This window comes from Coniophora puteana (assembly GCF_000271625.1).
Source record: "Coniophora puteana RWD-64-598 SS2 unplaced genomic scaffold CONPUscaffold_2, whole genome shotgun sequence".
NCBI classification, from domain to species: domain Eukaryota; kingdom Fungi; phylum Basidiomycota; class Agaricomycetes; order Boletales; family Coniophoraceae; genus Coniophora; species Coniophora puteana.
Genome location: NW_006913054.1, coordinates 1,238,701 through 1,265,722, shown reverse-complemented (window position 1 = coordinate 1,265,722; position 27,022 = coordinate 1,238,701). Strand labels below are relative to the sequence as shown.

At 51.5% G+C, this 27,022-nt stretch overlaps 10 protein-coding genes across 10 annotated transcripts; 8 read left to right on the top strand and 2 right to left on the bottom strand.

Annotated features, from left to right (window-relative positions):
- The first annotated feature begins 354 nt into the window (after positions 1 to 354).
- CONPUDRAFT_79713 (ubiquitin carboxyl-terminal hydrolase 5) lies at positions 355 to 4,942 on the top strand. Its single transcript, XM_007766073.1, has 20 exons — positions 355 to 482; positions 545 to 629; positions 686 to 827; positions 882 to 1,051; positions 1,110 to 1,296; positions 1,348 to 1,456; positions 1,508 to 1,610; positions 1,664 to 1,776; positions 1,839 to 1,947; positions 1,997 to 2,211; positions 2,262 to 2,658; positions 2,709 to 3,041; positions 3,091 to 3,173; positions 3,227 to 3,403; positions 3,458 to 3,567; positions 3,623 to 3,785; positions 3,841 to 4,299; positions 4,349 to 4,465; positions 4,517 to 4,646; positions 4,696 to 4,942. The coding sequence occupies exons 2-20, from the start codon at positions 554 to 556 to the stop codon at positions 4,812 to 4,814; spliced, it is 3,312 nt and encodes a 1,103-aa protein (XP_007764263.1). The 5' UTR covers positions 355 to 482; positions 545 to 553; the 3' UTR covers positions 4,815 to 4,942.
- On the bottom strand, positions 4,899 to 5,890 carry CONPUDRAFT_79712 (uncharacterized protein). The gene is made up of 4 exons (XM_007766072.1): positions 5,757 to 5,890; positions 5,311 to 5,703; positions 5,051 to 5,253; positions 4,899 to 4,998 (listed from the first exon to the last, which is right to left on the bottom strand). Exons 1-4 carry the CDS (start codon positions 5,845 to 5,847, stop codon positions 4,981 to 4,983), a joined length of 705 nt encoding a protein of 234 aa, XP_007764262.1. The 5' UTR covers positions 5,848 to 5,890; the 3' UTR covers positions 4,899 to 4,980.
- Positions 5,891 to 6,736: 846 nt separating this feature from the next.
- On the top strand, positions 6,737 to 9,099 carry CONPUDRAFT_79711 (citrate synthase). The gene is made up of 15 exons (XM_007766071.1): positions 6,737 to 6,845; positions 6,903 to 6,962; positions 7,011 to 7,049; positions 7,106 to 7,180; positions 7,227 to 7,429; positions 7,479 to 7,720; positions 7,772 to 7,888; positions 7,940 to 8,018; positions 8,071 to 8,196; positions 8,245 to 8,356; positions 8,407 to 8,448; positions 8,500 to 8,605; positions 8,660 to 8,725; positions 8,780 to 8,846; positions 8,897 to 9,099. Exons 1-14 carry the CDS (start codon positions 6,759 to 6,761, stop codon positions 8,818 to 8,820), a joined length of 1,395 nt encoding a protein of 464 aa, XP_007764261.1. The 5' UTR covers positions 6,737 to 6,758; the 3' UTR covers positions 8,821 to 8,846; positions 8,897 to 9,099.
- A 112-nt stretch (positions 9,100 to 9,211) lies between these two features.
- Positions 9,212 to 10,958, bottom strand: CONPUDRAFT_134846 (uncharacterized protein). Its single transcript, XM_007766452.1, has 5 exons — positions 10,708 to 10,958; positions 10,579 to 10,656; positions 10,478 to 10,521; positions 9,925 to 10,430; positions 9,212 to 9,837 (listed from the first exon to the last, which is right to left on the bottom strand). Exons 1-5 carry the CDS (start codon positions 10,712 to 10,714, stop codon positions 9,414 to 9,416), a joined length of 1,059 nt encoding a protein of 352 aa, XP_007764642.1. The 5' UTR covers positions 10,715 to 10,958; the 3' UTR covers positions 9,212 to 9,413.
- A 423-nt stretch (positions 10,959 to 11,381) lies between these two features.
- On the top strand, positions 11,382 to 13,989 carry CONPUDRAFT_97565 (protein phosphatase 2A regulatory B subunit). Its single transcript, XM_007766451.1, has 7 exons — positions 11,382 to 11,880; positions 11,931 to 12,127; positions 12,182 to 13,038; positions 13,087 to 13,188; positions 13,241 to 13,496; positions 13,547 to 13,613; positions 13,662 to 13,989. The coding sequence occupies exons 1-7, from the start codon at positions 11,793 to 11,795 to the stop codon at positions 13,745 to 13,747; spliced, it is 1,653 nt and encodes a 550-aa protein (XP_007764641.1). The 5' UTR covers positions 11,382 to 11,792; the 3' UTR covers positions 13,748 to 13,989.
- A 360-nt stretch (positions 13,990 to 14,349) lies between these two features.
- CONPUDRAFT_47896 (heat shock protein HSS1) lies at positions 14,350 to 16,594 on the top strand (the record flags this gene model as incomplete). Its single annotated transcript, XM_007765852.1, has 6 exons — positions 14,350 to 14,396; positions 14,453 to 14,602; positions 14,658 to 14,802; positions 14,856 to 15,267; positions 15,324 to 16,148; positions 16,203 to 16,594. 6 exons carry the CDS (start codon positions 14,350 to 14,352, stop codon positions 16,592 to 16,594), a joined length of 1,971 nt encoding a protein of 656 aa, XP_007764042.1.
- A 321-nt stretch (positions 16,595 to 16,915) lies between these two features.
- CONPUDRAFT_79708 (RabGAP TBC) lies at positions 16,916 to 19,826 on the top strand. The gene is made up of 9 exons (XM_007766070.1): positions 16,916 to 17,030; positions 17,093 to 17,222; positions 17,273 to 17,506; positions 17,555 to 17,622; positions 17,673 to 17,815; positions 17,871 to 18,159; positions 18,211 to 18,356; positions 18,417 to 18,835; positions 18,888 to 19,826. Exons 1-9 carry the CDS (start codon positions 16,993 to 16,995, stop codon positions 19,728 to 19,730), a joined length of 2,310 nt encoding a protein of 769 aa, XP_007764260.1. The 5' UTR covers positions 16,916 to 16,992; the 3' UTR covers positions 19,731 to 19,826.
- A 199-nt stretch (positions 19,827 to 20,025) lies between these two features.
- Positions 20,026 to 22,727, top strand: CONPUDRAFT_79706 (succinate dehydrogenase). Its single transcript, XM_007766069.1, has 13 exons — positions 20,026 to 20,187; positions 20,240 to 20,295; positions 20,346 to 20,457; positions 20,513 to 20,536; positions 20,589 to 20,630; positions 20,686 to 20,763; positions 20,816 to 21,287; positions 21,340 to 21,639; positions 21,691 to 21,740; positions 21,794 to 22,098; positions 22,154 to 22,252; positions 22,305 to 22,422; positions 22,474 to 22,727. Exons 1-13 carry the CDS (start codon positions 20,062 to 20,064, stop codon positions 22,621 to 22,623), a joined length of 1,932 nt encoding a protein of 643 aa, XP_007764259.1. The 5' UTR covers positions 20,026 to 20,061; the 3' UTR covers positions 22,624 to 22,727.
- Positions 22,728 to 22,829: 102 nt separating this feature from the next.
- Positions 22,830 to 25,291, top strand: CONPUDRAFT_79705 (uncharacterized protein). The gene is made up of 5 exons (XM_007766068.1): positions 22,830 to 23,558; positions 23,609 to 23,822; positions 23,869 to 24,550; positions 24,601 to 24,908; positions 24,960 to 25,291. The coding sequence occupies exons 1-5, from the start codon at positions 23,460 to 23,462 to the stop codon at positions 25,190 to 25,192; spliced, it is 1,536 nt and encodes a 511-aa protein (XP_007764258.1). The 5' UTR covers positions 22,830 to 23,459; the 3' UTR covers positions 25,193 to 25,291.
- A 349-nt stretch (positions 25,292 to 25,640) lies between these two features.
- Positions 25,641 to 26,841, top strand: CONPUDRAFT_162307 (uncharacterized protein; the record flags this gene model as incomplete). Its single annotated transcript, XM_007766450.1, has 3 exons — positions 25,641 to 26,071; positions 26,176 to 26,239; positions 26,294 to 26,841. 3 exons carry the CDS (start codon positions 25,641 to 25,643, stop codon positions 26,627 to 26,629), a joined length of 831 nt encoding a protein of 276 aa, XP_007764640.1. The 3' UTR covers positions 26,630 to 26,841.
- Between the last annotated feature and the right edge of the window lie 181 nt (positions 26,842 to 27,022).

Sequence of the window (27,022 nt, the reverse complement as noted above, 5' to 3'; positions counted from 1 at the left end):
ACACGATTTTGACTCATTACCGACAGTAGGCAGCGGAAAGGCTGTTTGGCAACTTCTGCAGCAGAAGGAGCCCTGTCGAGACAATTTAAGGATCGTGTGGGGAGTGGGTGCAAGTACGGAAGGATCGTCAGGTAGATGAAGCAGATGTTTCAAAAACTAAACCGCTGCAAGCTATACTTAACACGGCAAACATACGCAGCGGGAACTTTTCTGATGCGGACCGATTAGAGAGAAAGGAAGAGGAGGGAAGGAGTTAACGCAGCAGCGGGTGAGTAATAATAATGTGCTTATGTCAGCGATGAGGGAATGGGATTCCCACCGATTGACTCTGTCTTGCTTGTCTTGTCCTGACTGAAGCAAGCAACTCCTGGGCTAATCTTGCGAGGGACGCATTTTCCCTGGCAGTCCTCTTCTCCACACACCGCTGCACTAGTTGATATCAGTTTCGCCGTTTGACTGTCAGAATAGCTCATCGTGGAATGGTGCGGGCCCATCCGTCTCCTGACAGCACTTTGCGGATACTTATATCATCGCCTCATTCCAGAGCGACCCCATGGACATCCTTGACGAAAAGCTCAACGGCGTCCCGTCTATGGAGATCATAGACGAGATAGTCTCAGTCCGGGATCGTCAGTGTTCCCCTCGTTCTCTTATCTTCACACCCGTTCATCGCGTTCCAACACAGATGACGCATTCGCCGCGAAGTACATGCCAGACCTTGGCCACGATGTCAAAGACCTCAAGGTCTATACGTGGCGTCTGACACAGTGGAAGAAGCTGGAGAAGAAGCTAACCAGTCCAGAGTTCGAATGTGGTGGCCATAGGTGGTACGTGATCAACAGTCACAGCTAGCCATTGCTGCCTGTTCAACGCATTTACAGGCGCATATTACTGTTCCCCTTTGGCAACTCCAATGCTCCTCCAAACGATACTGTCTCTGTCTATCTTGATTATGCCGAGCCCAAGAAATCGCCAGAAGGCTGGCATGCATGTGCTCAATTTGCTCTTGTTATATCTAACATCCACGATCCTACCATTTACACCGTCAGCCGTAAGCCATTGACTTGCCTCCACGTCATTCATCTCACGAATCTTACGCACTGCTGTAGACGCCCACCATAGATTCATTGCCGAAGAGTGTGATTGGGGTTTTACCCGTTTCTCCGAGCTGCGCAAGCTGTTTAGCGTGCAAGAGGGCCACACACGACCGACAGTCGAGGACGAGTCCGCCGAAATTACGGTATATGTACGTGTACTTGAGGACCCCACAGGCGTCCTATGGCACAACTTTGTCAAGTAGGTGCTGATCGCGTGTGTTTACACCGGCCAAATTGACAGCGTTCCTAGCTACGATTCGAAGAAGGAGACTGGGTTTGTGGGTCTGAAGAACCAAGGCGCAACGTGCTACATGAACTCCCTTCTTCAGTCCTTCTTTTGTACCAATTATTTCCGCAGGGTAAGTTGAACAACGCTTGCAGGAGCTATGCTGACGTCATGTCACTTGAAGGCTGTGTATCAAATCCCAACAGAGGATGAACTTCCTACGGAAAGTGTAGCCTTAGCTCTTCAACGCGTGTTTTACCACCTACAGACTTCAGATCAGCCAGTTGGCAAGTTGTCCCCTTAATTAACTGACTGCTTCTTCATAATAGTGTTTTTCTAGGCACCACGGAGTTGACCAAATCTTTTGGATGGAAATCGTTGGATTCTTTCCTGCAGCATGACGTCCAGGAGTTTAACCGTGTATTACAAGACAAGTTAGAATCGAAGATGAAGGTACTACCATTCACCCATTCACATTGTGTAGTGGCTAAACAAGTACATCCGCTTGACGTTAGGGGACTGTGGCTGAAGGTGCTATAGCGAAATTGTTCGTGGGCAAGATGAAGAGTTATATCAAGTGTGTGAATGTCGACTACGTCTCTACCCGTATCGAGGAGTTCAATGGTGAGCCCTACATCTTGATATCGTGCCTTCGCCTTATAGCTTTTCTCAGACATTCAACTCAATGTGAAGGGGATGAAGAACCTCTACGAGTCATTCCAGGACTACGTCGCTGTAGAAACTCTGGATGGGGAAAACAAGTACCATGCCGAGGGCTTCGGCCTTCAAGATGCTAAGAAAGGCATCATATTTCAGTCATTCCCTCCTGTCCTCCATCTTCAGCTCAAGCGTTTCGAGTACGACGTGCAGCGCGACGCCATGGTTAAGGTGAGTGCTTATCTCAATATTGGAGGTATTGGGCAAATTTATGGTGTTAGATCAACGATCGGCATGAGTTTCCCTTCGAGATCGACCTAGCCGAGTTCTTGGATGAGAGTGCCGACAAGTCTGTGGGTTGGGTTTACAAGCTACATGGCGTACTAGTGCACTCTGGAGATCTTCACGGTGGCCACTACTTTGCCCTCATCAAACCTGACAGGGATACAAGGTGGTTGAAGTTCGATGACGACCGGGTCACTCCCGTGACCGACCGCGAGGTCCTTGAAGAGAATTACGGCGGTGAAGCCTTGAACGGCATTCAACCACCGATGCAGCGGAATCAAGTTCGTGCCATGAAACGCTTCACCAACGCGTATATGTTAGTCTATGTTCGCGAGAGTGCGGTTGACGAAGTGCTTGCGCCGTTCCGAGAGGAAGACACTCCCCCGCATCTTAGTACGTGCTCAATTGCGGGTGATACGTACCTTATTGATCGTCATTCACAGAGCGTCGGCTGGATGAGGAACGGCTCCAAGTCGAAGCCAAGAAGAGGGAGCGAGAAGAGCAGCATCTTTTCTTGACTGCCAAGGTCATCACCGACGAGACATTTTCTCACCATGATGGCTTCGACCTTGCTACTTTTGATGAAAAGCACTGGTCCCCGTCAGACTTGCCCAGTTTCCGTGTATTGAAACAGGAGACGTATAGCACATTCAAATCGCGCGTCGCCAGCCATTTCAACTACCCCGAGAACAAGATCAGATTATGGGTCTTAGTCAATCGCCAGAACAAAACAGTCCGACCAGATACGCCGATACCGGAGAACGAGCCCAACTTGAGTACGTGTATCTAGTCGTCGTATATTATGCATCATTGACATCCAGTTAGCTGTTGAGCTAATCCGGAACAACATGGCCGCTCGACAAAATGATCTCAGACTATACTTGGATGTCATTCCTGATCCCGCCAAGGTAAAATTCAAAGCACGACATTCGACGTACTCAATTAACATTAATTCTCCTAGCCTGACCCCCCACCCGGCGCTATCATGATCTTCATCAAACACTTCGTTGCTTCTAAACAGACTCTGTACGGTGTTGGTAAGGTGTATGTCCAGCGCAATAGCAAGGTGCAGGACCTTGTCCCTTTGATCAACGAACGGATGAGGTGGGCACCTGGAACGCCACTCAAACTATACGAGGTTAGTCTAATCTAATAATATACGTCGTACCGTGTAGCCTGATAATCTGTACAGGAAATCAAGCCGCAAATGATCGAGCTGATGAAGCAGAAGTCTACATTTGCACAAAGCGAGATTCAGGATGGTGACATCATATGCTTTCAGGTCGAGCAGTCAGAGAAAGAGTACGGATTGAAAGCCTACTGATTTTCCGCGAACATATATTCATTCATTTTACAGGGCTCAAGACCTCGAGAGTCAGGGCTTGTACTCCAACCCTATTCAGTTTTATGACTTCCTCCAGAACCGCGTCCTGATCATTTTCCGCCCCAAGTATGATGAACCCGACCACGACCACCCCGAGTTCCATCTCGTGCTAAGTAAGAAGAACAACTACGAGAAGGTCTGTTCCTTTGTTCAATCCGTTGAAATTAATTCGTGCTGAGGGGCGAGGCTAGATGGCCACCAAAGCTGGAGAATACTTGAAGCACGACCCAGTCATGTTGCGCTTCACAACCACTCACGCCGCAAATGGCACACCAAAGTCCATCCTAAAGCGGTCGCTCAACCAGAGTATAGCGGAGATCATGGTGCCGGGTTATATCAGCCCAACGACTACCGTGATACTTTATGAGAAGCTTGATGTCAGTATAGTTGAGCTGGAAACCAAACGAAGTCTCAAGATCGTGTGGACGGGCGTCCACAACCGAGAGGAGGCCACTCACCCATTCCTGCTGCCAAAGACAAGCATGGTCCACGAGCTTTCTGAGCAACTTGCTAAGCACGTCACCCTCACTCCAGGTGGTTCGGGCAAGATACGAGTGTTCGAAGTCTCGAAGGATGGAAAGACGCAGAAGGAGTTCACGAACTCCGAAATGATAGGTAACATCCCAGAGCCAGTGGAACTTTTCGCAGAGGTCCGTCCTACGTTTGTGGACACGGAGAAAGATGCTTAACTCCGTCTAGGAAATTCCGCGAGAAGAGCTCGAAGCAGATGAAGCCGACAAGATCATCAGCGTCTTCCACTTCTCGAAGGAGGTCTCACGGACACATGGCGTACCCTTCCGCTTTGTGGTGAAACCCGTAGGCCTTTATTTCTACTGTCGGTCCTTCTTGTCTTGACTATCAACACAGAACGAGAAGTTCATCGAGACCAAAAAGCGATTGCAAGAACGAATAGGGGTTTCTGACAAAGACTTTGCCAAATACCGTTTCGCGCTCATCCAAGTGGCCACCTTCAAGCAGCCCTCGTACATTGAAGATGGTAAGGAGATAGATTGTATTGTTTCACGACCTTACGAATGATTGTACAGATGACACAATCTATGATCACAAGTTTGCACCGGAGGACGTGCTTGGGTTGGACCACGTAGATAAGTCAGGCAAGGCCCGGGCAGGTACCGGAGAGAAGGCTATTGTGATAAGGGGCTGAGGCTTGGTTTCGTGGATCGACAGAGGACTGGTTTTGATGTATCGTCGTTTTAATCTCTTGCACTGTACTATTTCTGAGACTCGGGCTTATTCAATTGTCCACCACGCAACATGATAAATACAGGAAAGCTTCCAGAAGTGACGGTGGGACGAATCTATGTTAAGGTCTACGTGGCCTTGGTGGGCTACATCAATCGTCAACACAAGCGTCAACCTGTAGGATTGCTCAAAACTTACCGAAGTGGGGGGTAATGATGGGGTGTCAGAGGGCTTGGGTGCTAGGGCGCCTTTCGAAGGGTTAAGAAGCGTTGGGGGAATCTGAATTCCCTGGCCCGGTGCACCTGGCGCACCTGGCGCACCGGGAGGAGGTGGGCCAGGCATTATAACAGGCTGGAGCTTAGGGATATCGACTTTGGCACCAACTTTGCCGTATTGCTCTTCTGCAGATGCTTCGGCGTTAGCTTTCAAGCTTATTTGCAAGGTGTGATTAGGCAAACCTTTTCGTTGTCTGCATGTGTCGGTGTCTTCAAACACGGCACGCATCTTCTCGTTGGCTAGCATCTCGTTTGCCGTCTGAAAGATAATTTGGCCCCATCCCTCTACGAAAGTGTTTGCCTCCGATACAACCTCAACGACTTCTGCCTCAAGCTCTTTTTCTGCGGCCAAGAGACTGTTCCAGAGGTCATCACCAATTGAGCCTTTCTGCAACAAGTTCTGGAGCGCAGGTTTGTCTTCACGAAGACGCATGACACGTTGAACGTCCGTCATTGCCCGACGGACAAGGGCGGCCTTGAGAAGACTATCATGTGCGGGGGGATCTGATTTTCCAAGGAGAGTGACATAAAGATCGCGTTCGGGATGTGAAGGGAAGTACGGGTCAAGTCGTCTGCCTGCTTTCATGTTAGTACGTGTTGAAACGGTAGCACGAGTTCCATGAACGCACCTGCTGCCCGCTTCCGGTAGATGCGACTGAAAATGAGCAAGCTGCCAAGGACAATGGCGATATAGACAACTGGGACAAGAACAGATGCCATGGGACACGGAGAGAAAGTGATGCTGCCACTAATACTGCACGCTGCCGACGTGTCTCTAACTTTTGCCCGGAAGCGCCGCGTCGGCGTGTCAAGTCACTGTTTGTTCATATTTTGCAGCGCTTACTTTTCGGCCGATGTTGACATGTTGACTTGGTAGTCTCAATGAATCCTCAGTGAGGTTGTGATCAAAGTTTGCGGAAGGCCACAGTCCTTCTGACTCTACTGTGGCGGTCCACGAGAAGTCAATCAGTACGCTGTAAAGCCTCAACTACTAGCACCAATCCCGAGTAGCGCGGAAGATAATAATCACGAGTCAGCCGAGATACAATGCATCCTTCCAACCATGCGTGCGTGAGCCACAGATTTGCGTTTTGGTAGGTTTCATATTTCGGCCCCCGTTCCAGACCCGGCCGCGACATCTTTGAAGAACGGCATGATTGTCAGCATAGTACCACAGGTCTCCACTCAAAGTCCTTCCTGCGTGGAAATACACGAGCGCTTCAGACGGTGAAATGGCGAACGCAAACTGTTATCGCCGCAGGCTAAAGGGGCCATGATCACGAATTGAGGCAACATTGAGGTCATGTTGTGGTGTTTGAGCTTTGATGGGAAAGTCATGAGGTCGTATGTGATGGGGTGCCTCTATGGATTCGGACACTTGCATAAGATTCAGGTGCAACGTCAACATGATGCATATGGGGTGCATGAACGTAATGCACAGACCGCTCTTCTGATATCATGTTTGAAGCCGTCAGGGGCAGACTAGACGCGCTCCGGCGTGGGAGAGGCCGACGGCGGCTCTTCCCGAGACCGTGTTTGCTCCGAGCATATAAATCTTTGCGTGGTACGGCAATTCCTCACAACGTTAACGTTGACTTGTCTCCCACTTTCTTATTACACTTTCTAGATCCATGATGTTTGGCCGTTCCCGCTTCCTGGCGAAGTCTGTCTCGAGGAACATCTCCTCTGTCAACACGCGGCGTCTCGCCTCCACCAAGGTGCGTTCTTGTCTTCGATCATTTACTATTTTCGTCCTCAATTGCTTCCAACTTCAGTCTTTAAAAGAGACTATTCAAGAGATTGTCCCCGCCAAGCAGGAACAGCTTAAGAAACTTGTGGGTGTTTACAACAAAAACGTTGCCCTTCAGCTGACGTCCTTGCAGAAAGCCGAGCATGGGCAGACCGTTGTTGGTCAGGTCACGGTACGCAGCCCCTTTTTTTTGCAGCATGTGTACGGGTAGCTTAAGTCCTAGCACAGGTCGAAAACATCATTGGTGGCATGCGCGGTATCAAGGCCATGCTCTGGGATTCCTCTGTCTTGGACCCCATGGAGGTTCGATCATTTGCTGCTGCAAATAGCCAAGACTAACCGTCTACAGGGTATCCGCTTCCACGGCATGTCCATTCCCGAGGCACAAAAAGCACTTCCTCCCGCCCCTGGTGGCAAGGAGATGACCGCTGAGGGCATGTTCTGGCTCTTGCTCACTGGCCAAGTCCCCACCGCTGAACAGACTCAGCAGCTCTCGCTTGAGCTTGCGGAGCGCGCCGAGCTTCCCAAGTTTGTCGAGGAGCTCATTGACTCGTACGTCCTGCCTCCTGTTTGATTAGGAATCTTGCTCACGTATCTCTAGGCTCCCGAACACTCTGCACCCCATGACCCAGCTCGGTATGGGTGTCGCTGCTCTTAACCACGACAGCGCCTTCCAGTCCGCTTACGAGCGCGGTATCAAGAAGACAGAGTACTGGACCTACGCTTATGAGGACTGCATGAACCTCGTTGCCAAGCTCCCTACCATTGCTGCTCGTATTTATCGTAACATCTATCAACCCAAGAAGAGCATTGCCGCCATCGATAAGTCGAAGGATCTTGTTGGTGAGTGATCAGCCGCAAGTCTGCCCTGCAATGTTCTCAGAATGCTTTCAGGCAACTACGTCAACCAGCTCGGCTTCGGCCACAACGAGAACTTCACCGAATACCTCCGCCTCTACATTGCTCTTCATGCTGACCATGAGGGTGGTAATGCTTCTGCGCACACCGCTCGTATGTGATTATCCTTTACAAGCGTATTAATATATGCTAACGTGCCTCCAGACCTCGTTGGTTCGACCCTCGCTGATCCGTTCATTTCCTACGCTGCTGGCCTTTACTCGCTGGCTGGTCCTCTTCACGGGTGAGTGGATGTAAGCCTTGCTAATGATATTATCCTAATCTTTTCATTATAGTCTCGCGAACCAAGAGGTGCTCCGCTGGCAGATTTCTATGTTGAGCGAAGTTGGCAACAACTTCAGCAAGGATGACATCAAGAAGTACCTCTGGGCTACCTTGAACAAGGGCCAGGTTGTCCCTGGGTATGGTTTGAACAATTGCGCCTAGTCTTACAACTAAATGGTTTTTAGCTACGGTCACGGCGTTCTTCGTAACCCAGACCCTCGCTTCGTCGCCCTGCAGGCGTTCTGCAAGGGTCATGAGGACTTGATGGCCAGTCCCATGGTGAAGCTCGTTGCCGAGGTAAGGGTTTAACGGGATATTGTTGGTGCATTGTTCTAACACAAGCACAGACCGCCGAGGTCGCTCCCGACGTTCTCAAGGAGCACGGCAAGGTTAGTACTCACATCTCTTGTTGGGATCGCCCGTTAAAGCGATGATTTTAGACCAAGAACCCGTTCCCCAACGTTGACGCTGCTTCTGGCTGTGTTCTTTACCACTACGGCCTCACCCAGTTCAAGTACTACACGGTTATCTTCGGTATCTCCCGAGGTAAGGAATCTTTAAAATATGTCGAAGTTCATTATGCTGAATGCGTTCTTCTAGCTCTTGGTGCTGCTACCCAGCTCGTCTGGGCCCGCGCTTTGGGTCTTCCCATTGAGCGTCCCAAGTGTAAGCATTATTCTTCCTACCTCTTGGGTTTTTGTTCACAAACATCGGACTTAGCGTTCTCTATCGACGCTTTGGAGAAGCTCGCCAAAAACTGAGCTAGTTGCTCTTGAGCTCTTCGGAGGTATGTTATCCACATGAAAGGTTTGTTCGAAAGATTAAGCGTCCGTGTAGATCATAGGTTACGACGGGCGGACGACTGAGCACACCTGGACTGGCCGTATTATTGGGATAATGATATTCATGTTATAATGTCTTAGATTTTTACTTCGTTTTTTCTCAGTTTATTTCATGGTGGACATAAGCATGCAATACTATCGTCCCTAAATGACATTAATATTGTCATACGGTCCCGAGACATATTCACTCAAAGCAAGATCATCAGTCAATCCTATCTCCTATGAGACTTCCAGGTTCACCAGCCTCTAGCGTAGTAAGTCGGTTACCAGGCTGTTGCATGCTATCAACTGACGTTCGAAACTCGAGTCTGCCATCAACAACTGTTATTGCAATCCAATGAAATCTGCTGCGACTACCCAGAAAAGGCAGCTAATCCACAAATACAGAGTCTGGAGAAAATATACACGAAAAGTCCCAACGGTACGAGCATGACTAGAAATTCATGCATGTGGGGCAGTCGAAAGCATGTACAAACAAGTAATCCGCGAAGAAGAGGTAGACCAATAAGTGACTAGAAACGCCTTGGCATTGCCTGGCCAGGTGGTATTTGTTGCGGGAAGGGCGCACCGCGACCCATAGGCGGACCTTGTCCAGGTGGACCACCACGTTGAGGGACTACCATGGGTCTTGCGCCAGGAGGAAAGCCTTGGGGAGGAAAACCACCGGGTGCGCCAGGAGGCATGGGGCCGCGTCCGGGAGGGACACCTTGGGGGGGACGCCCACCAGGCATTTGCCCTGGGCCGGGGGAAGGTTGGCCATGCGGCGGCCCCCTCGGGGGCTGCTGAGGACCTGGACGTCCTGCACCTGGTGGGGCGCCTGAACCGGGGTCATGAAGAGCAACTGGGACAGATCTTCCCGCTGGTACAGGGGGCGCGCCGGCTGGCATGGCGCCTGGTGGCGGAGGATTCTTCTCGGCAGCTTTGATGATCTCATCGCTGTGCATGTGAGTAACAAGAACAAAGATAGAAACCCGTTATCAGGACTGTGCATCAGAATAAAAGTAGTGCGGGAACCGGACGCACTCGAGTAAATTTAGTGCTGCGCACAATACCACCCATTCCACGCAGTCCTCGTTACCTTCGCCCAGTGTCTGCCATACCGCCTTTTCCTCGGGCGTCTTACCCGTAATACTGATTCGCGTTCCACCACCGTTGGGCCCAGGAGGGTTTTTCTGTATCTTCCCGAACTCAATTCTCTTAGGGGGTATATTATGACCAGCATAGGCGAAGTAGAACATGCTCCAGAAAGCCGCATTGGGGTTGGGTTTGGATATCTGAAAGAGCGGGAGGTCGGCAGAGTCGGGAGAGGGGAGCGAAAGCTTGTAGATTGGCGAGATAACCCCTGTGTTAGCAATCGACCACTTGAGGTTACGCGAGGCCTCGCAGCGTACAACGCGGGCCGAGGAACCCGAGGCATGACCGGGATCAGATGCTGTGGACTTGCCAGCGCCGTTCGGGCGTGGTGGGAATAGCTTAGCAACGCACAGATCCCCCTGCGGGGAAGGCGTCAAGAGATAGTTCTCTGAATTCTAGTATGATCTTAGACCAAGTTACGTCGATGAAGAGGATTTCTCACAAAGTTGGTGTGGAGATAGGAGTATAAGATATTGGAGGGTTGTCCTGGGTAATGCAGGTTAAGGGAGGTAGGCGGGCGGGGACAAAGAGATGCCAGCGTACCATGAGGGGTGACAATGAGTGTCGGGAGATGGTTGGGTATCGGAGGATGTGTAGGAGAAGTATACACAGCGTAGATGGCTAAATCGCTAGTCAGCTAGTACTTCCAGGTTTGCAGACAGGGAGTCATACCGGCCATTGTACGCAGGAAGGAGTGGGTGGGAGGAAGCGCTGGGCACGAACGGAAAGAGGGACAAGGAAACAAGCAAGGTGTTGCTTTCGCCTTGATGCTGCCTGGGTTACACGGGGCTCGTGACTTTTACTTCGGGTCCTTTATATGGCAATGCAGCCGCGGAAAATGGAATCAGTTGTCTCACTGCGACGCCGCGACGGTCACTGCATACGTGTCTTCGCAGTTGTCGATGGACAATTGAGAGTCCATTTTACTTGACCAGAGCAAGTGCAATGAAATCAATTAATGCTTGTGATGCAAGGGGAAAAGGTCATCCCGGTACCGAGCGGAACCTGCCAGTGGCGCCACCAAGTTGAGAGCCCCAGATCTTAGGGCGGCAGAATTTGGAGATTCTGGACTCTGAACCACTCTCAGAGCCGGAGACGTCACGTGTGACAAACAGTCACGACTTCACCCAGCCGGTGGCGGCCATCGATCCCGCCAGGTTGCAAGCAAAATCCGTCACTAACCATTCCTCAACAGAAACCATCTGCACATCACGTCTGACACGCATCTGAGTACTCTGCAGACACAGGCTCTGCACCAAACATGAAGGGACTCAAGAAACTATCCGTCAGTCGTTCTGCGTCCTCAGCAAACCGAACCGATCAATCTCATTTTTCGTCAGCAGCTCAGGAAGTCTGGGGATTCGGCCTCATCAAAGAACAAGGAGTCCAAATCCTCCTCCTCTTCTTCCTCTAATCCGCCTCCGCCGCCCCCAAACACCTCCAAGCCGCTTCCTCAACCAGTATCGTCAAACAATGCATCGACCAACCATTCCTACGACCAAACATCGTCGTCAGGTCGCTCATCGTCCCCAGCAACTGCCAACCCTAGCCCAGACCGGCGATCCAATGCTTCGGGAAACTCATCGCCAGTCCCCCCTATCGTTGTCATCAACCCTGACCCTGGCTCTGCAGATTCTGGCAGGTCCCCAGACCGCGCTAGTAGGGGCTCTGACGGTGGAGCGCCAGGTCAGCCTCCCCGTCCTAACAACGCCTTGAATCGCCTGAGGCCTGGCTCTGGACCGCGCGACACCATTCCCATGGTCGGCAAGCCTCCTCGCAAGCAGCGAAGCAGCCGCTTCGTGGTGACCGAAAAGGTTGAAATTGATCGTCTGCCTCCGTTTGCTGGTATGATCTCCATGGTTTAGAGATAGAGGATCGCTTACCAGTTTACTTAGACACACCCGCAAGCGAGCGATCCCAACTTTTTATCAAGAAGCTCAACCAGTGCCGTGTGATCTTTGATTTCAATGATCCCAGTGCCGAGATGAAGGGAAAGCAGGTCAAGGCAGCTACACTTCATGAAATGCTCGACTATATCACCTCCCAGAGAGGAGTGATTACCGAGAATATATACCCTGAAGTTGTCAACATGGTACGTGCTCAGTGTAGAATATCGGGTCATCGAGTGTTAAGGCCATATATTTAGTTTGCTATCAACCTCTTCCGTTCGATACCCCCACCAGTGAATCCGACAGGCGATGCATTCGATCCTGAGGAAGATGAGCCCGTTCTGGAGCTGGCTTGGCCGCATCTTCAGATCGTCTATGAGTTCTTCCTCCGTTTCGTTGAGAGTCCGGATTTCAACACCAACATCGCTAAGCGGTACATTGACCAACAGTTTGTTTTGAGCCTTCTCGAGCTCTTCGATTCTGAGGACCCAAGAGAGCGCGACTTCTTGAAGACTACCCTTCATCGGATTTATGGCAAATTCCTCAACCTCCGTGCGTTCATCCGCCGGTCCATCAACAATGTCTTCTATCAGTTCGTCTATGAGACCGAACGTCATAATGGTGTAGCGGAGCTGCTCGAGATCCTTGGTTCTATCATCAATGGTTTTGCTCTACCGCTTAAGGAGGAACATAAGACGTTCTTGACTCGTGTTCTGATCCCGCTTCACAAGGTCAAGAGCCTATCGTTATACCACCCCCAGCTTGCATACTGTGTGGTGCAGTTCTTGGAGAAAGATCCCTTGCTAGCCGAGGATGTTATGATCGGACTGCTCCGCTACTGGCCCAAGGTCAACTCGTCTAAGGAGGTTATGTTCTTGAACGAAGTCGAAGAAGTATTGGACGTCACGGATCCGGTGGAATTCCAGAAGATCCAAGTCCAATTGTTCACACAGCTAGGCCGTTGCATTAACAGTCAGCATTTCCAAGTTGCCGAGCGTGCTCTGTTGTATTGGAACAATGAGTATGTCGTCAACTTGATGACAGACAACTTGTCGGTCGTCCTACCTATCGTCTTTCCGGCTTTGTATAATAACTCGAGGGCTCATTGGAACCGGTGAGTGCCCCTCACCATAACCTACGGATCACTCTTATCAGTATACAGAACCATACATGGGATGGTATACAATGCACTCAAGTTGTTCATGTCGATCAACCCCGAGTTGTTCGATGAAGTCATGCAACAATACAAGCAACGCAAAATTGAGCAAGTACTCAGCCTGTACTATTTTTCACATGACTAACCTGTATACGCGCAGTGAACAGCAGCATGCTGTTGAGCGCTACGAGCACTGGCAGAAAGTTCGAGAGAGAGCGGTGCAGAATGCGAGTGGCAAGCTACCCACGGGTTACAGAGAAATCGAGCACCCTCCTCCACCGTCCCCTGTGCCTGACGACTCGGACATTATGGACCTGTCGATGGAACTGAATGCCGTCTCAATAGACGGAGAGGTTCCTGTCGACCTGGATGACAGTGGAATTGAGAGGGTACCTATGGCAGATCCTGGACTTGAGGTACTTGCACTGCTGCCATTATGTGGAGGTAAACTGATAACCTTGCACAGATTGGAGGTGAGCCACATTCACCAATTGGGCAAGGCCCCCACGTGCGACGAAAGAGCGTTCTGCCCGGTATGTTCGATCGCACTTTCCTGAAACAAGGTGGCTGACTTAACTTAGTTGATCCAACCGTTATCCGGGATCTTCAGGCGCATCGTAGTTTAGATGACACGGTCGCACCAAATCCCCACACGAACGGGGCTTAGCTGCCAATATCTACCCACTTATATGGGAGTTGTTGTTCTTCACTTAGTATTCTTGACCGTTCTTGCCCTGTGCTACCTCCCATGTACTGCCGGTCCTTACTTCCGCCTCCACCGTCATTCAATATCTTATGTTTGTTCTTCGTTGGAGTGTAGTTTCCCGATAAATCCGCAAACGTATGCCTTTTCTCCCTTTTTCATTACCACAGATAACATACATACCTACTCCTAGAACGTAAACTCGGACCCATCTTATTTTTGCTGCGTTGTGCACTAGATACCCAGGGCGAGGGGCTTAACCGTTAATAATAAGCATAAACTTTATGCAAACAGCGAGAAGAGGGCGGAAACCCCCGGAAGATGCCCGAGCGAGTGATAATCGAGGAGAGTTTCTCGATATAGTATGTTATATTACGTAACTGGGTGCGTCAGAGGAAGGAAGCCTCTAGAAAGGTAAAAGAAGGTGCTAGAATGACGCAGAATATTAGGTCGTATAAGAACAAGATAATGGCACCTCAAATCATTCTCTCCACTGATCCAATTTCCTCCATCTTCCTCTCTCTCTCCATCGTCGCTCACACTCTCATCGCGACTCCATCTTAAAAATGTCGACCTCTAAAGCCATCGGTATCGATCTCGGCACCACCTACTCGTACGCTGAGCTTCCGATCTGCCCCTTTATCAGTCCACTGATGATCGTTTTTTCAGTTGCGTTGGTGTCTGGCAAAACGATCGTGTCGAGATCATCGCCAACGACCAGGGTAACCGGACTACCCCTTCCTATGTCTCCTTCTCGGAGAGCGAGCGTCTCATTGGCGATGCCGCCAAGAACCAGGTCGCCATGAACCCCCACAACACGTGAGTTTTATTAACCTTGACTTCTTGCTTGTCAAAATCTTACATTGGCGTGTAGTGTCTTCGATGCCAAGCGTCTCATTGGCCGCAAGTTTGCCGATGCTGAGGTCCAGTCGGACATCAAGCACTTCCCCTTCAAGGTCATCGACAAGGGTGGCAAGCCCTACATCTCTATTGAGTATCGCGGTGAGACCAAGGAGTTTGTAAGTTTGGTCCCATCATGTCTATCAAGAGCAATCGTCTCACAGGTTTACAGTCCCCTGAGGAAATTTCCTCCATGATCCTCTTGAAGATGAAGGAGACCGCCGAATCCTACCTCGGCGCCAACTGCAATAACGCGGTCGTTACTGTCCCGGCATACTTCAACGACTCTCAGCGTCAGGCAACCAAGGATGCCGGCACCATCGCTGGTATGAATGTACTTCGTATCATCAACGAGCCTACTGCCGCTGCCATCGCCTACGGTCTTGACAAGAAGGTTACGGGCGAGCGCAACGTTCTCATCTTCGATCTCGGCGGTGGAACCTTTGATGTTTCCCTTCTCACCATTGAAGAGGGTATCTTCGAAGTTAAGGCCACCGCCGGCGACACTCACTTGGGTGGTGAGGATTTTGACAACCGTCTCGTCAACCACTTCGTCCAGGAGTTCAAGCGCAAGAACAAGAAAGGTGTGTCTAATTGCACCTCCTTTCGTGTTTACCCTAGTTACTTAGCTATTCTCTAGATCTTTCCTCCAACCCTCGTGCTCTCCGTCGTCTGCGCACTGCTTGCGAACGTGCCAAGCGCACGCTCTCGTCTGCAACCCAGACCACTCTCGAGATCGACTCTCTCTTTGAGGGTATTGACTTCTACACGTCCCTTACTCGTGCGCGCTTCGAGGAGCTGTGCCAGGACTTGTTCCGCAGCACCCTCGAGCCCGTCGAGAAGGTTCTCCGCGACTCGAAGATTGACAAGGGCAACGTCCATGAGATCGTCCTCGTTGGTGGTTCTACTCGTATTCCCCGTATTGTGAAGCTCGTGTCCGACTTCTTCAACGGCAAGGAGCCTAACAAGAGCATCAACCCCGACGAGGCCGTCGCGTACGGTGCTGCGGTCCAGGCTGCCATCCTCTCTGGTGACACTTCTGAGAAGACTCAGGACCTTCTCCTTCTCGATGTTGCTCCTCTTTCTCTTGGTATTGAGACTGCTGGCGGTGTTATGACTGCTCTCATCAAGCGCAACACCACTGTCCCCACCAAGAAGTCCGAGACTTTCTCGACTTACTCCGACAACCAACCCGGCGTCTTGATCCAGGTCTACGAGGGCGAGCGTGCCCGCACGAAGGACAACAACCTGCTCGGCAAGTTCGAGCTCTCTGGCATCCCCCCCGCTCCTCGTGGTGTTCCTCAGGTCGAGGTCACCTTCGACATTGATGCCAACGGTATCCTCAACGTCTCTGCATCTGACAAGACCACCGGCAAGTCGAACCGTATCACCATCACCAACGATAAGGGTCGTCTGTCCAAGGAGGAGATCGAGCGCATGGTCAACGAGGCCGAGCAATACAAGGGTAAGATATTAGTATCATCTCGTTAGCTATATGTTACTGATTTTAATTGTCTAGCTGAGGATGAAGCTGCCGCCGCTCGCATCCAGTCGAAGAACGCTCTCGAGTCGTACTCGTATAACCTTCGCAACTCGATCACCGACGAGAAGTTGCAGGACAAGTTTGAGGCTGATGACAAGGCCAAGCTTGAGACTGCCGTCAACGAGACAATCTCCTGGCTCGACAACTCGCAAGAGGCTTCCAAAGAGGAGTACGATGACAAGCAGAAGGAACTCGAAGCCATTGCCAACCCCATCATGCAAAAGCTGTATGGCGCTGCTGGTGGTGCCCCTGGCGGCTTCCCTGGCGGTCCTGGAGGTGGATTCCCTCCTGGTGCCGGCGGTGCTGCTCCTGGCGGCTTCCCCGGCGCTGGCGGCGAGGATGGGCCCAGCGTGGAGGAGGTTGACTAAGTCGTGTAGCCTGCTTTATCACGTTTACGCATTGCATTGTCTTCTCGCATTGACCTTACAAAAGTAACGACTTCGTACTCTAGCATTTGTATTTTACATCCATCTTAGAAAGATCATTTCCCTTTCAAACATCTAAACACTCGGTCGTCGTGAGCGTGAGCATCGCAGTCATAGTATACATATAGCACTTAGGATCTATCTCCGGGTTAAATGAGATTGATGAGACGATTACTGTCCTGGGGCGGGTGTCGGCTTGGCGCAAGTAAGGGAGTGTGACGTAGTTGACCATTGTTTACCTTCCACTATCTGACGCTCTATCCATCCTCTACCGAAGGTTTACCAAGGTCCATCGACGCGCTGTTTGAAATCAGCGTTGATCTTCTAGGCAGGCAAGCAAAATGAACGGTAACGCTGCTAGATCTCAGGACTCCACTAAGTCTGTCGTGCCCAAACGGCGACCTCAATCCTTGAACCATTGACATACTTATACTCGCTCAGGCATGTTTATCATGCTCTGTTCTCATCTGGACAGAGTTTACCAAGGATACGAGACGCTGTCCTGGGAAGACGGCTTCTGAAGATTTCTGAAGGAGAGATTGGTGTCCCTGGTCGCAGCATTGTTTGGAAGGCAAGCCGCATCTGGTATCAAGAAACTTACCGGGTCTCACTGCTTTAAAGTTGTTCTTACTGCAAGATGCACCCCTCTCATCGCCCATAGACAGTAGTCCTAATCCGCCAACACAAATGTTGCGCAAACTTCGTACCGAGTATTCCGATCTTCTACTTGAGCACATGCGGGCTCCCGACGGTGGATTTGACGAGAGCTTTGTCATCCCTGGTGTAACAGTCCCTCAGTCAACTAGATCTAACGTTAACCTGCAGAAGAACAACCCCTTAAGCCTAGACAATGAGGTATGGTTTGCTATTCTCGCATTAGGTCTCACTCCATGTCTTCGACAGAATCCATGGAATCAGTGGTTTGCAGCGGTAGAGCTGCGGAAAACCATCAAACAGGACGTGGAGCGAACGTAAGCATACCTGGCGTTACTGATCTGGCAATCACTCAGGTACATAACAGGTTTCCGGACATAGATTACTTTCGTGACCCAGATGTTCAGCAGCATCTCACCAATATCTTGTTTTTATATGCTGCCATTCATACGGATAAAGGATATCGTCAAGGGATGCACGAGCTGTTAGCACCGCTTTACTATGCAGTAGGTAAGCTTAAGCTCGCGCTTTCTGTTCTGCCCCGTCACACTCATTGGACACCCAGATTATGACTCGATGGAAGAACAACCTGACGAACCTGTATCCCACCTCTGTTCAGCAAAGTGGGCAGCCGCAGACTCATGGGCTCTCTTTAGCTCTATCATGAATGATGTCGGCCAGTGGTACGAATGGCGAGAACCACCCCCGTCTCGTGATCAGTCAAAATTGGAACCTCATGTTACGCCGGTCGTGAAAACATGTAAGAACGTCCAGGAGACGCTGCTCAAGGCCTGTGACCCTGTCCTCTATGGATCTATGCGGAGCTCAGGACTTGAGCCTCAGATATATGGATTGTATGTTTATCCGCCGCACTGATCCGTTCCCCTCACAGACCTTTTTGGTAGGCGATGGCTGAGACTCCTCTTTACGCGAGAGTTCTCGATGCCTGACGCTATGGTGCTATGGGATGGACTGTTCACCAGCGATCGACCTTTATCCTCTCTCATTCAATGGGTCTGTGTGGCCATGCTCATACGAATACGAAGTAAACGTGGGTCACAATGACACTTTCTGCCGTTTAAAGCTACAAATAACATGTGCATTTTATCAGTAATTTCATCAGATTACAGCACCCAGTTGATGTTCCTTTTGCGCTACCCTCACCTACCATCCAGTATGCAAGGCTCGCACCATATCACGCTTCTCTTGCAGCAAGCCGAGGCTCTCAAGATCTCGCCTTCGCCCGCAACTGCTGCGTCTTTGACGATGGAAAACCAGAGCATTCTCAGTATTCCTGTTGAAGTCCCGGAGAGCCCTGCGCCTCGACCCCGTTCTAGGCATAGAGGACACCAAGCTTCTGCCTCTGAATCACACGCACCGGGTTCTCCTATTGTGCATGTATCCGAACAGTCTCGCCAATATTCGTTACAGCAGCTAGGCCTGCCGGAGATGATAGCTAGGAACTTCCTGGATAGGGGAGAAAGCTTGGGAATAAACAAGACTGTGTTGCATGCGGTGTCTGAGCTCAAGGTGAGCAATGTTTGTCTTGCTGAATGCTTGTACAATGACACTCTGCTATAAGCGCAATCTACCTGAGTTAGCGAACTCGTGGAGTCGCAGTCCTTCAGCAGATCTTACTTCATATCCGCTATCAGAGGAAAGACCGATTGAGCAAAGGTCCTCTTGGGAGTCTCGTAGCCGCTTCGAGATAGAAAGAGAAGTCACAGAACTTCGAAGTCTAAACAGGCAGCTTGGGGAATCTCTCCGCTGGGTAGCTGAAATCCTCAGTCGAGATTCTTCGGGCGATCAGACCGAGCAACCCACAGAACGACAAGAGGCTATGGCTACGCTTTGCTATGCCCGGGATGTCCTTTGTGGCGATGTGTCCGAGATCGATGAACAACGCCTTTGGGGCAGCGAAGAGAGACGAGCGGAGAGGGCAGGGGAGGAGACCCGATCGTTTACCCGTGCCAAACCATCCTCGCCACTCACGGCCACCGCCTTCGCGAGGAGTATGGGAAGTGGGATGAGACCGCAAACAACCACTACCACGACGCATCCACATCGAGGTTTCCAGCGACTGCCTTCTGATCCGCTCATGAATACCTCCTCCGCTACCAAAAGTCCGGTTAGTACGCCCTTATCTCCTCCAGAAGCGTCTTCGCCATTCTTGACTCCCGACGCGACTGGCCATTCCATGTCAACCTGGAGTCACTCACGCTTCCAGTCCGTCACTGATGCGTCTTCGGCGAATACGCGTTCAAGGGGCAGCGCAATAGGGATAGCATCACAGTTATCCGCCCAAACAACACCGCGTTCTTCCGCAGACGATGGGCCACCTCCGACTAAACAAACTGTTGGAGGCGCTCAATCTCCGAGGTCTCGATTAGAAGTTCAGCAGGATCCACTGGGCGTTCTGCGGTGAAGAGTCGTCGGGTGTCGTCGGGCGTTGTGTTGTGCTGCTTGATACCTGTTACTTGCTTTGATTGCCTGGAATGTAGCTGTTGGATATATAATCTCTTGCATTGGTAATCACGGTGCGTCGATTGGAGGAATAAGATCGACAGGTTCGTCGGAGGTTGGTCGGGCGATGGGCGGAACGGAGGGAATTTACCTAAGCAGGGAGGGCCGGTGTCATACGGCGTCCTGCAGGGAAATCACGCGCCGGTGATGGTCCGCCAAGTTTCTCGTGTGCCATCGGAATCCCACTCTTGCTCTAAGCCTCTCCTTTCCCCTTTCCAACGTCCTCCTCGCAAATGCTCAGGAAGACATTCGCCCAAGCGGCGTCGAGGAACCTCCTGCGCTCGACACGCGCCTTCTCGTCCACCGCACCGGCTCGAAGAGTCGTCGCGACTAACCCCGTCAAGGCCCAGGAAGTCAGCGTGAGTGCTCACCCGCGCCACGGCTCCTTTGCCTTCCTAACCTGCTCCAAAGTCGTGGTCCAACGGAAAGTATCCTCTCATTGAGCACGAATACGATGCTATCGTCATGTAAGTATTATGTGCTTGCCACTTGCATTCGCCTATTCAACTTTCTATAGCGGCGCTGGAGGTGCTGGCCTGAGAGCCGCGTTTGGTCTCGCTGAAGCAGGCTTCAACACCGCGTGTATCACTAAGCTCTTCCCAACTCGGAGTCACACTGTTGCTGCTCAGGTATGCTTCGTCCACTCTTTAGTCCACTTCGTGCGTCTGATGTTCCTTTGTATAGGGCGGTATCAACGCTGCGCTTGGTGTAAGTGATCCCATGTACATGTAATGTCTTTGCATTCTCATTCGCCCGATAGAACATGACTGAAGATGATTGGCGTTGGCACATGTACGATACCGTAAGTGGCTTGTTCATTGTGCCGTGTGTTTGCTCATATCTGACATCACTCTCAGGTCAAAGGTTCCGACTGGCTAGGTGACCAGGACGCCATTCATTACATGTGTCGTGAAGCTCCTCACTCCGTTATTGAGGTGAGCACGATTCATTAGTCTGATAACAAGGCAATTCTCATCATCTCCGCAGCTTGAGCATTACGGCGTTCCTTTCTCGCGAACAAAAGAGGGCAAGATCTACCAACGCGCTTTTGGTGGCCAATCCCTGAAGTTCGGCAAGGGTGGTCAAGCCTACCGCTGCGCAGCTGCTGCTGATCGTACTGGTCATGCCCTTCTGCACACCCTTTACGGCCAGTCTCTCCGTCACAACACCAACTTCTTCATTGAATATTTCGCCCTCGACCTGATCATGCAAGACGGCGAGTGTGTTGGTGTGATTGCCATGAACATGGAGGACGGTACCCTTCACCGCTTCCGTGCTCACAAGACCGTCCTAGCAACTGGCGGTTACGGACGTACCTACTTCAGCTGCACCAGTGCGCACACCTGCTCTGGTGATGGTAACGCCATGGTTGCCCGCGCCGGCCTTCCCCTGCAGGATCTTGAGTTCGTTCAGTTCCACCCTACTGGTATCTATGGTGCCGGTTGTCTTATTACTGAAGGTAAGACTACAACGCGCTACATTGACATATTGTCTTATTATGTGCTTCTTAGGTTCTCGTGGTGAGGGTGGATACCTCTTGAACTCGGAGGGTGAGCGCTTCATGGAGCGTTACGCGCCTACGGCCAAGGATCTTGCTTCCCGTGACGTCGTCTCTCGTTCCATGACTATTGAAATTCGCGAGGGCCGTGGTGTTGGACCGGAGAAGGATCACATCTACCTCCAGCTCAGCCACTTGCCTCCCGAAGTCCTTCACGAGAGGTTGCCCGGTATCTCTGAGACTGCTGCTATCTTCTCCGGTGTCGATGTCACCAAGGAGCCTATCCCTGTCCTGCCTACTGTTCACTACAATAGTAAGTTATCATCGTTCATCATCATGTGAATGTCCAGCTTATTCGTCATAGTGGGTGGTATCCCTACTAAGTACACCGGTGAGGTTCTAACTACTGACGAGGTGCGTATATGCATCAAGCTGCATCCCACTCGGCACTCTGACATCAAAAATAGAATGGCAACGACAAGGTCGTCCCTGGTCTCTACGCCGCTGGTGAGGCTGCTTGCGTCTCCGTTCACGGTGCCAACCGCCTGGGAGCCAACTCCCTACTCGATCTTGTCGTGTTCGGTCGCGCCTGCGCTCATCATATCAAGGATACTCACACGCCTGGCAAGCCTCACAAGGCCATCCCAGAGGAGGCTGGTCTCGATAGCGTGAAGTTCTTGGACAAGATTAGGAACTCGGACGGCCCGAAGCCCACCGCTGAGATCCGTCTGGACATGCAGAAGGCCATGCAGTCTAACGCCGCTGTGTTCCGGTCTGTACACTTGCGCTGTCACCGATTTTTTCCTAAATCTCACTCGTTCTCACAGCACACAGGATGTCCTTGATGAGGGTGTTCAGAAGGTGCAGTCGATCTACAAGTCCTTTGACCAGGTTGGTATCAAGGACCGCAGCATGATTTGGAACTCGTGAGTTATGGGTTATATATCACAAGGGCATTCGCTCATTGATATTCTTTAGTGATCTTGTCGAGACCCTTGAGCTACGCAACCTCCTCCAGTGCGCTGTCCAGACTATCACTGCCGCTGCTGCTCGCAAGGAGTCTCGTGGCGCTCATGCTCGTGAAGACTACCCTGAGGTCAGTTCACTTGTTGATTCATTGATCATATCAAGCTCACGTTTATCCCAGCGTGATGATGAGACCTGGATGAAGCACACTCTGACCCGCCAGCAAGACGTCAACTCGCCTGAAGTTGACATCACGTACCGGAAAGTCATCCACACCACCCTCGATGAGAATGAGTGCAAGTCTGTTCCTCCGTTTAAGCGTACTTATTAGATTTATATTTGTGTGTACTGGTGGTGTTTCAATAAAAGCTTCATTACGCGTCTATAATCTACGTCTGATCATGTACTCACATTCTGTGAACACAATAAAGTACAGGGAGATGGCTCCTAGTTGTAAAGCCTCCGGTGCGGGTACCAAATAGGGATGCGCATAGTCATCAACGCTGTTCCCACGTTTTCTGACCACGACCATGTCAAGCAGAGCGGGTGGCCTCTATGGAGGCATCCAGTTTTCGTCTGGAAATACTCTTAACTACTCGTCTCCATCCACGACAGCAAAAACTGCCCCACCTCAACCTTCTGGGAATGACAACACTCATGACAGTCCACTTGGCCCCGAGGCCACTTCCATCAAACCTACTGAGGAGAATGTAGCTCGAGTAGGCAGCACAACGACAGCAGAGCAACCAACCCAGGGCGGAGCAGGGGGAGCAACGAGTGGGAAAGCCACAGCTGGTATCTCCCTATTCCTGTGCATTGCCAGCTAGAAGCACCGTATTGACCGCATCGTCTCATACCCTCATCTGTGCTTCTTGCCTCGATGCCTCAACAGGATGGTCTGCCGCGCTTGCCTTCGCGCCCGTCCGACGCGCGCCCCCGAAGGCAAAAGCGGCTGCTATCCGTCTACCTATCGGTGCCACCGCTGTCGCACCTACAGGCGCCGCTGCATCCAACCCTATCCCTGCTGGTGCCAACATCTCGACTACAGCGGTCGTGTTTGCACCCCCAGAACTTGTTCCGGAGCCTGGAGCGGACAAACCGAAAGGCGAAGATGGACCAGCGGATAAGGATGGCGGTTGGCAGAAGAAAGAGGGCTGGGGCAAGAAGATGCCGCCATCCATGATTCTTGATGAGGATGTCAATGGCTTCAAGAACTCTAGAAAGCGTAGAGGAGGTGCCGGTGGCGGAGGAAAGAAGAGCAAAAAAGTGCGTCGTGCGGGTGACCCAATAATTGGCGGCTCATAACATCATCTTAGAACAAGAACCTTCAACTGGCTAACGTTTGGGATCCACTGGAGTCATACGACCCTCTTCATCCCAACGATTACAATGAATACAAAATGTGGAAGCAGCGTGAGCGTGTAGAAAGGGCTGCAGAGCGAGCCGCTGACAGGAAGAGAGCACGTGAGAAGGGTGATGAGAGCGAATATACTGACGAGGAAAGCGATGAAGGAAGGCCTAGGAAAACTGGTTCGTATTGTTGTCGCTCTTATCTTCCCTACTAATATGTCTCTAGGGAGGTACGATGAAGACATGGCACGTCCGTATTACGACGATGAAGAACAACCAAGAGGGCTGGATGCACCTCCTGCACCCGTTGACCGAAATTTCTCGGGAGAAGAAGTCTATCAGCGTCGCCTTGCTATGTCGTCTGGCTCTCATACACCAGCTTCCGCGGTGATTGATCGCAACATGTCCGGTGAAGAAGTTTTCCAACGTCGCATGGCGATGTCTAGCGGGTCTTATCCCCCGGCTATGCCTCCAGTCCAATCAAACGACGATGACGACGATGCCATCCCTGGCCTGGGCCTGGACAATCGCGAGCTAGTTCCTCCTATAGCTCCTCTGTACCATGATCTTGCTCAGACAGGAGACGAAGCATATGCAAGACGCCTGGCGATGTCGCAAGTTGCGCCACTCTCACAGCCAGAGGCTGCTCGAGCTCCTTCACCACCTCCCCTTGCATATAATCCCTTCGCGCCGCCATCGTCCGTTCCGCCTCCACCTTCTGTAGGCCCATCCACGGTCGCAGTTCCTTTGGGACTTGAAGATAGAATAAAAGCCGCTGCTAGCATCGCCGCGCGCCTTGGTGCTTTGGGTGTTAATCAAGGACAACCGATGCACGGCGGTATCTCGCCGGGCCCTGGATCCCAACTTGCTTTGTCTCAAGCCGAGAACGAGGGCGAGAGCTCAAAGCGGTCAGCAGCTGTAATCGATTGATTGTGCACCTTTGACTAACATGTTACAGGCCTAATCCTCACGGGTTCGCTGCGCGCTTGATGGCGAAGTGGGGTCACAAGGAAGGGCAAGGTCTTGGCGCAGATGGTGCCGGCATTGTCAACGCCCTCACAGTTGAACAAGTCCAGTCCGGAAAGTCCGGCAAGAAGGGAGGAGGTCAAGGCGTGCATGGTCAAAAGGGTCGAATTGTAAACGATAACGACGATCCTCGTGCTAGGGAGGACCGACTTCGGTTTGGGGAGCCAAGCCGTGTTGTCGTCCTCACCAACATGATCAGCATCGACGACGTGGAGGACGGCGACCTCCGGGATGATATCGGTATGTGCGTCAGTAGCACCCCCACCAGAGCTATGCTTACGTTCTATGAAGGATCGGAATGTTCAAAGAACGGTACGGTGGAGCGTGTTATCATGCACGCAGTCTACCCGCCACCTCCAAATGAAGATGAAGCTGTGCGAGTCTTCGTCTTGTTTGCTGGTCCTTCCGGGGCGTGGAAAACGGTCCGTGAGCTGGACGGCCGGTTCTTTGGTGGCAGGGCGGTCCGAGCACGGTACTACCCGGAGATATCTTTCCAGCGACATGACCTGGACGCCACTATCTGAGAGGTCCATGCGTTTTTGTGTTTCCTTTTTGTTTTTGTTTTGTTTTGCCTGAAGCCACAGCAGCGCATATGCAATCACAGCTTGTCGAATGATTATTGTTGTAGCCTAAAACTTGCGTTCAAAGCTTTCCAGAAACCTCGTAAGCTTAAGGTGCACGCTGATGTCGTATGAGGAAAGGCTGTGCGCGTAAGTTAGGCGCGCGCTTTGCACAGATCCTGGGGAGAACGTTCAGCACGACAAATCACCGTGGTCCGGGCTTCGTGCTAGGCCTGATGTTAGTGGAGTCCGGGATCGGTAAACACAATCCTGACAGTGACGTGACACCATTGTCAGGGTCCAAGCGGACAGATGCCACCATCGCCTTGTCCAGTGCAATCTACATAAATAGGGCTGACCTCGCGCATACATCCCCGAACACCTGCGCCCCAGGCCTCCTTCTACCCACAAGATGAAGTTGACTTTTTCCACAGATCGAATTCCCCATGCCTCTATCTCAAATGAGGACGGACATGTCCTCTACCATGTTATTACCCCTGGCGACCCCAAGCGGCCAGACACTTCGAGGATATACAGGGCGCGGGCGCCGAGATCGCCAGCATCCCAGAGCCCCCTGGTGGACAGAGAATCTCAGACGAGCACCAGAACATCTCTATCGAGCTTGAAAGAGAGCCCTGTCTCCCCCCAGACTGGCCTGCCTGGGCGGAAGGTGCCAACGGAGCACGAGCTCTTCGGGATGGGCTTCGAGGCCATGGCCGAGATCGAGTGGCACTTCATACGGCCGTGCCAGTTTGCTTGGCTGGGAGGACCGGTCGCTGGCGCACTCGACAGTGGTAAATGTGACTCGCCGACGTTCATCCCTAGCTGCGACTTTTGGAAGAGGTGTGTGCCCCTGTTTCTGTGCTTGTAGAAGTGTTGAAAGCTCATGTTATCTGTAATCTGTTTTCCGTCACGGTCTGATCGTCTGTGATGGCCTTGTCCTACAGAGAGCGAACGTTCCCCGCGCCTGATGGAAATATGTACCGCTGGAAAACGGGATCGTCGTCAGTTGTGAGCTCGATCAGCCGTGTCCCTTATCCGTCGAAACTTATGGACTGCACGCAGCTATACCGCGATGATGACAGAAGCGGCACACCCCGCCCCGTTGCAGAGTACCACTCGAAGCGCGACTCGCAACGCGGATACCTCGAGATCGACCTTCCACCTTCGTATGATCCTGAACTTGAAGCGGGGTCAGATCCAACAGACTTGCGATCCTCAACACCGACTGACAATGGCGACGCTGAGGCGACCGCTCCGAGCTCCATCGAGACGAAGGTCAATGGTATAGACGGGGCCGATCCGGATAAAACCATGGTTGATCTCATTGTCTTCACGTTCATCTACGTCGAGAAGCTCCGCCGCAATCGAGATTTCACCAAGTCCGACGGCGACGAGTAGTTCTGGTTTCTGCGTAGGCAATGGACCGTCCGTGAATTTTTATCTGCTATATACCCTTTTCCATCATTTCACTATTGTCGATGTTGTTTCTCTGGGCATCGTCGTCGCCTTTTATGCGAGCTTCAACCTACCTTGGAAGTGTACACTTTTACCTTATTATGCACAGTACCGCAAACCTGTCTCTCAGACTAGACATGAATAATGAGAAGGCCGACTTGGAGATCAATTAGATCCTGAATTTTGGTTCCGGTTCTGAGAACCTGAAATCACGGATAGGCCAATCAACTGACAACTGACGCGTGCTCGTAGAGTGGAAATTTTGATGTCAGAGCGTCAGAAAGTCTCCAAATGACAAGTACCAGAAACTCCGAAGTGGTACTTGTGATAAGCTAC

What these genes read in the sequence shown, in the direction of transcription:
- CONPUDRAFT_79713 (XM_007766073.1), top strand. Translation starts at nt 554, where the DNA reads ATGGACATCCTTGACGAAAAGCTCAACGGCGTCCCGTCTATGGAGATC. An exon ending in GTACCAATTATTTCCGCAGG is followed by an intron (nt 1,457 to 1,507) that starts GTAAGTTGAACA and finishes TGTCACTTGAAG; the next exon opens with GCTGTGTATCAAATCCCAAC. An exon ending in AGAAGAACAACTACGAGAAG is followed by an intron (nt 3,786 to 3,840) that starts GTCTGTTCCTTT and finishes GGGCGAGGCTAG; the next exon opens with ATGGCCACCAAAGCTGGAGA.
- CONPUDRAFT_79706 (XM_007766069.1), top strand. Translation starts at nt 20,062, where the DNA reads ATGCTCAGGAAGACATTCGCCCAAGCGGCGTCGAGGAACCTCCTGCGC. An exon ending in TCTAACGCCGCTGTGTTCCG is followed by an intron (nt 22,099 to 22,153) that starts GTCTGTACACTT and finishes TCGTTCTCACAG; the next exon opens with CACACAGGATGTCCTTGATG. An exon ending in CGCAGCATGATTTGGAACTC is followed by an intron (nt 22,253 to 22,304) that starts GTGAGTTATGGG and finishes GATATTCTTTAG; the next exon opens with TGATCTTGTCGAGACCCTTG.
- CONPUDRAFT_79705 (XM_007766068.1), top strand. Translation starts at nt 23,460, where the DNA reads ATGCCGCCATCCATGATTCTTGATGAGGATGTCAATGGCTTCAAGAAC. An exon ending in GAGGAAAGAAGAGCAAAAAA is followed by an intron (nt 23,559 to 23,608) that starts GTGCGTCGTGCG and finishes ACATCATCTTAG; the next exon opens with AACAAGAACCTTCAACTGGC. An exon ending in GAGGGCGAGAGCTCAAAGCG is followed by an intron (nt 24,551 to 24,600) that starts GTCAGCAGCTGT and finishes AACATGTTACAG; the next exon opens with GCCTAATCCTCACGGGTTCG.
- CONPUDRAFT_79711 (XM_007766071.1), top strand. Translation starts at nt 6,759, where the DNA reads ATGATGTTTGGCCGTTCCCGCTTCCTGGCGAAGTCTGTCTCGAGGAAC. An exon ending in CCGTTGTTGGTCAGGTCACG is followed by an intron (nt 7,050 to 7,105) that starts GTACGCAGCCCC and finishes GTCCTAGCACAG; the next exon opens with GTCGAAAACATCATTGGTGG. An exon ending in TTCTCAAGGAGCACGGCAAG is followed by an intron (nt 8,449 to 8,499) that starts GTTAGTACTCAC and finishes CGATGATTTTAG; the next exon opens with ACCAAGAACCCGTTCCCCAA.
- CONPUDRAFT_79712 (XM_007766072.1), bottom strand. Translation starts at nt 5,847, where the DNA reads ATGGCATCTGTTCTTGTCCCAGTTGTCTATATCGCCATTGTCCTTGGC. An exon ending in CTACCGGAAGCGGGCAGCAG is followed by an intron (nt 5,704 to 5,756) that starts GTGCGTTCATGG and finishes ACATGAAAGCAG; the next exon opens with GCAGACGACTTGACCCGTAC. An exon ending in CACATGCAGACAACGAAAAG is followed by an intron (nt 5,254 to 5,310) that starts GTTTGCCTAATC and finishes AAGCATCTGCAG; the next exon opens with AAGAGCAATACGGCAAAGTT.
- CONPUDRAFT_79708 (XM_007766070.1), top strand. Translation starts at nt 16,993, where the DNA reads ATGAACGGTAACGCTGCTAGATCTCAGGACTCCACTAA. An exon ending in GAGCCTCAGATATATGGATT is followed by an intron (nt 18,160 to 18,210) that starts GTATGTTTATCC and finishes CCTTTTTGGTAG; the next exon opens with GCGATGGCTGAGACTCCTCT. An exon ending in CATACGAATACGAAGTAAAC is followed by an intron (nt 18,357 to 18,416) that starts GTGGGTCACAAT and finishes GCATTTTATCAG; the next exon opens with TAATTTCATCAGATTACAGC.
- CONPUDRAFT_97565 (XM_007766451.1), top strand. Translation starts at nt 11,793, where the DNA reads ATGGTCGGCAAGCCTCCTCGCAAGCAGCGAAGCAGCCGCTTCGTGGTG. An exon ending in TCGTCTGCCTCCGTTTGCTG is followed by an intron (nt 11,881 to 11,930) that starts GTATGATCTCCA and finishes CAGTTTACTTAG; the next exon opens with ACACACCCGCAAGCGAGCGA. An exon ending in ACCCTGAAGTTGTCAACATG is followed by an intron (nt 12,128 to 12,181) that starts GTACGTGCTCAG and finishes CCATATATTTAG; the next exon opens with TTTGCTATCAACCTCTTCCG.
- CONPUDRAFT_134846 (XM_007766452.1), bottom strand. An exon ending in ACTCATTGTCACCCCTCATG is followed by an intron (nt 10,522 to 10,578) that starts GTACGCTGGCAT and finishes TGCATTACCCAG; the next exon opens with GACAACCCTCCAATATCTTA. An exon ending in GCAGCACTAAATTTACTCGA is followed by an intron (nt 9,838 to 9,924) that starts GTGCGTCCGGTT and finishes TCACATGCACAG; the next exon opens with CGATGAGATCATCAAAGCTG.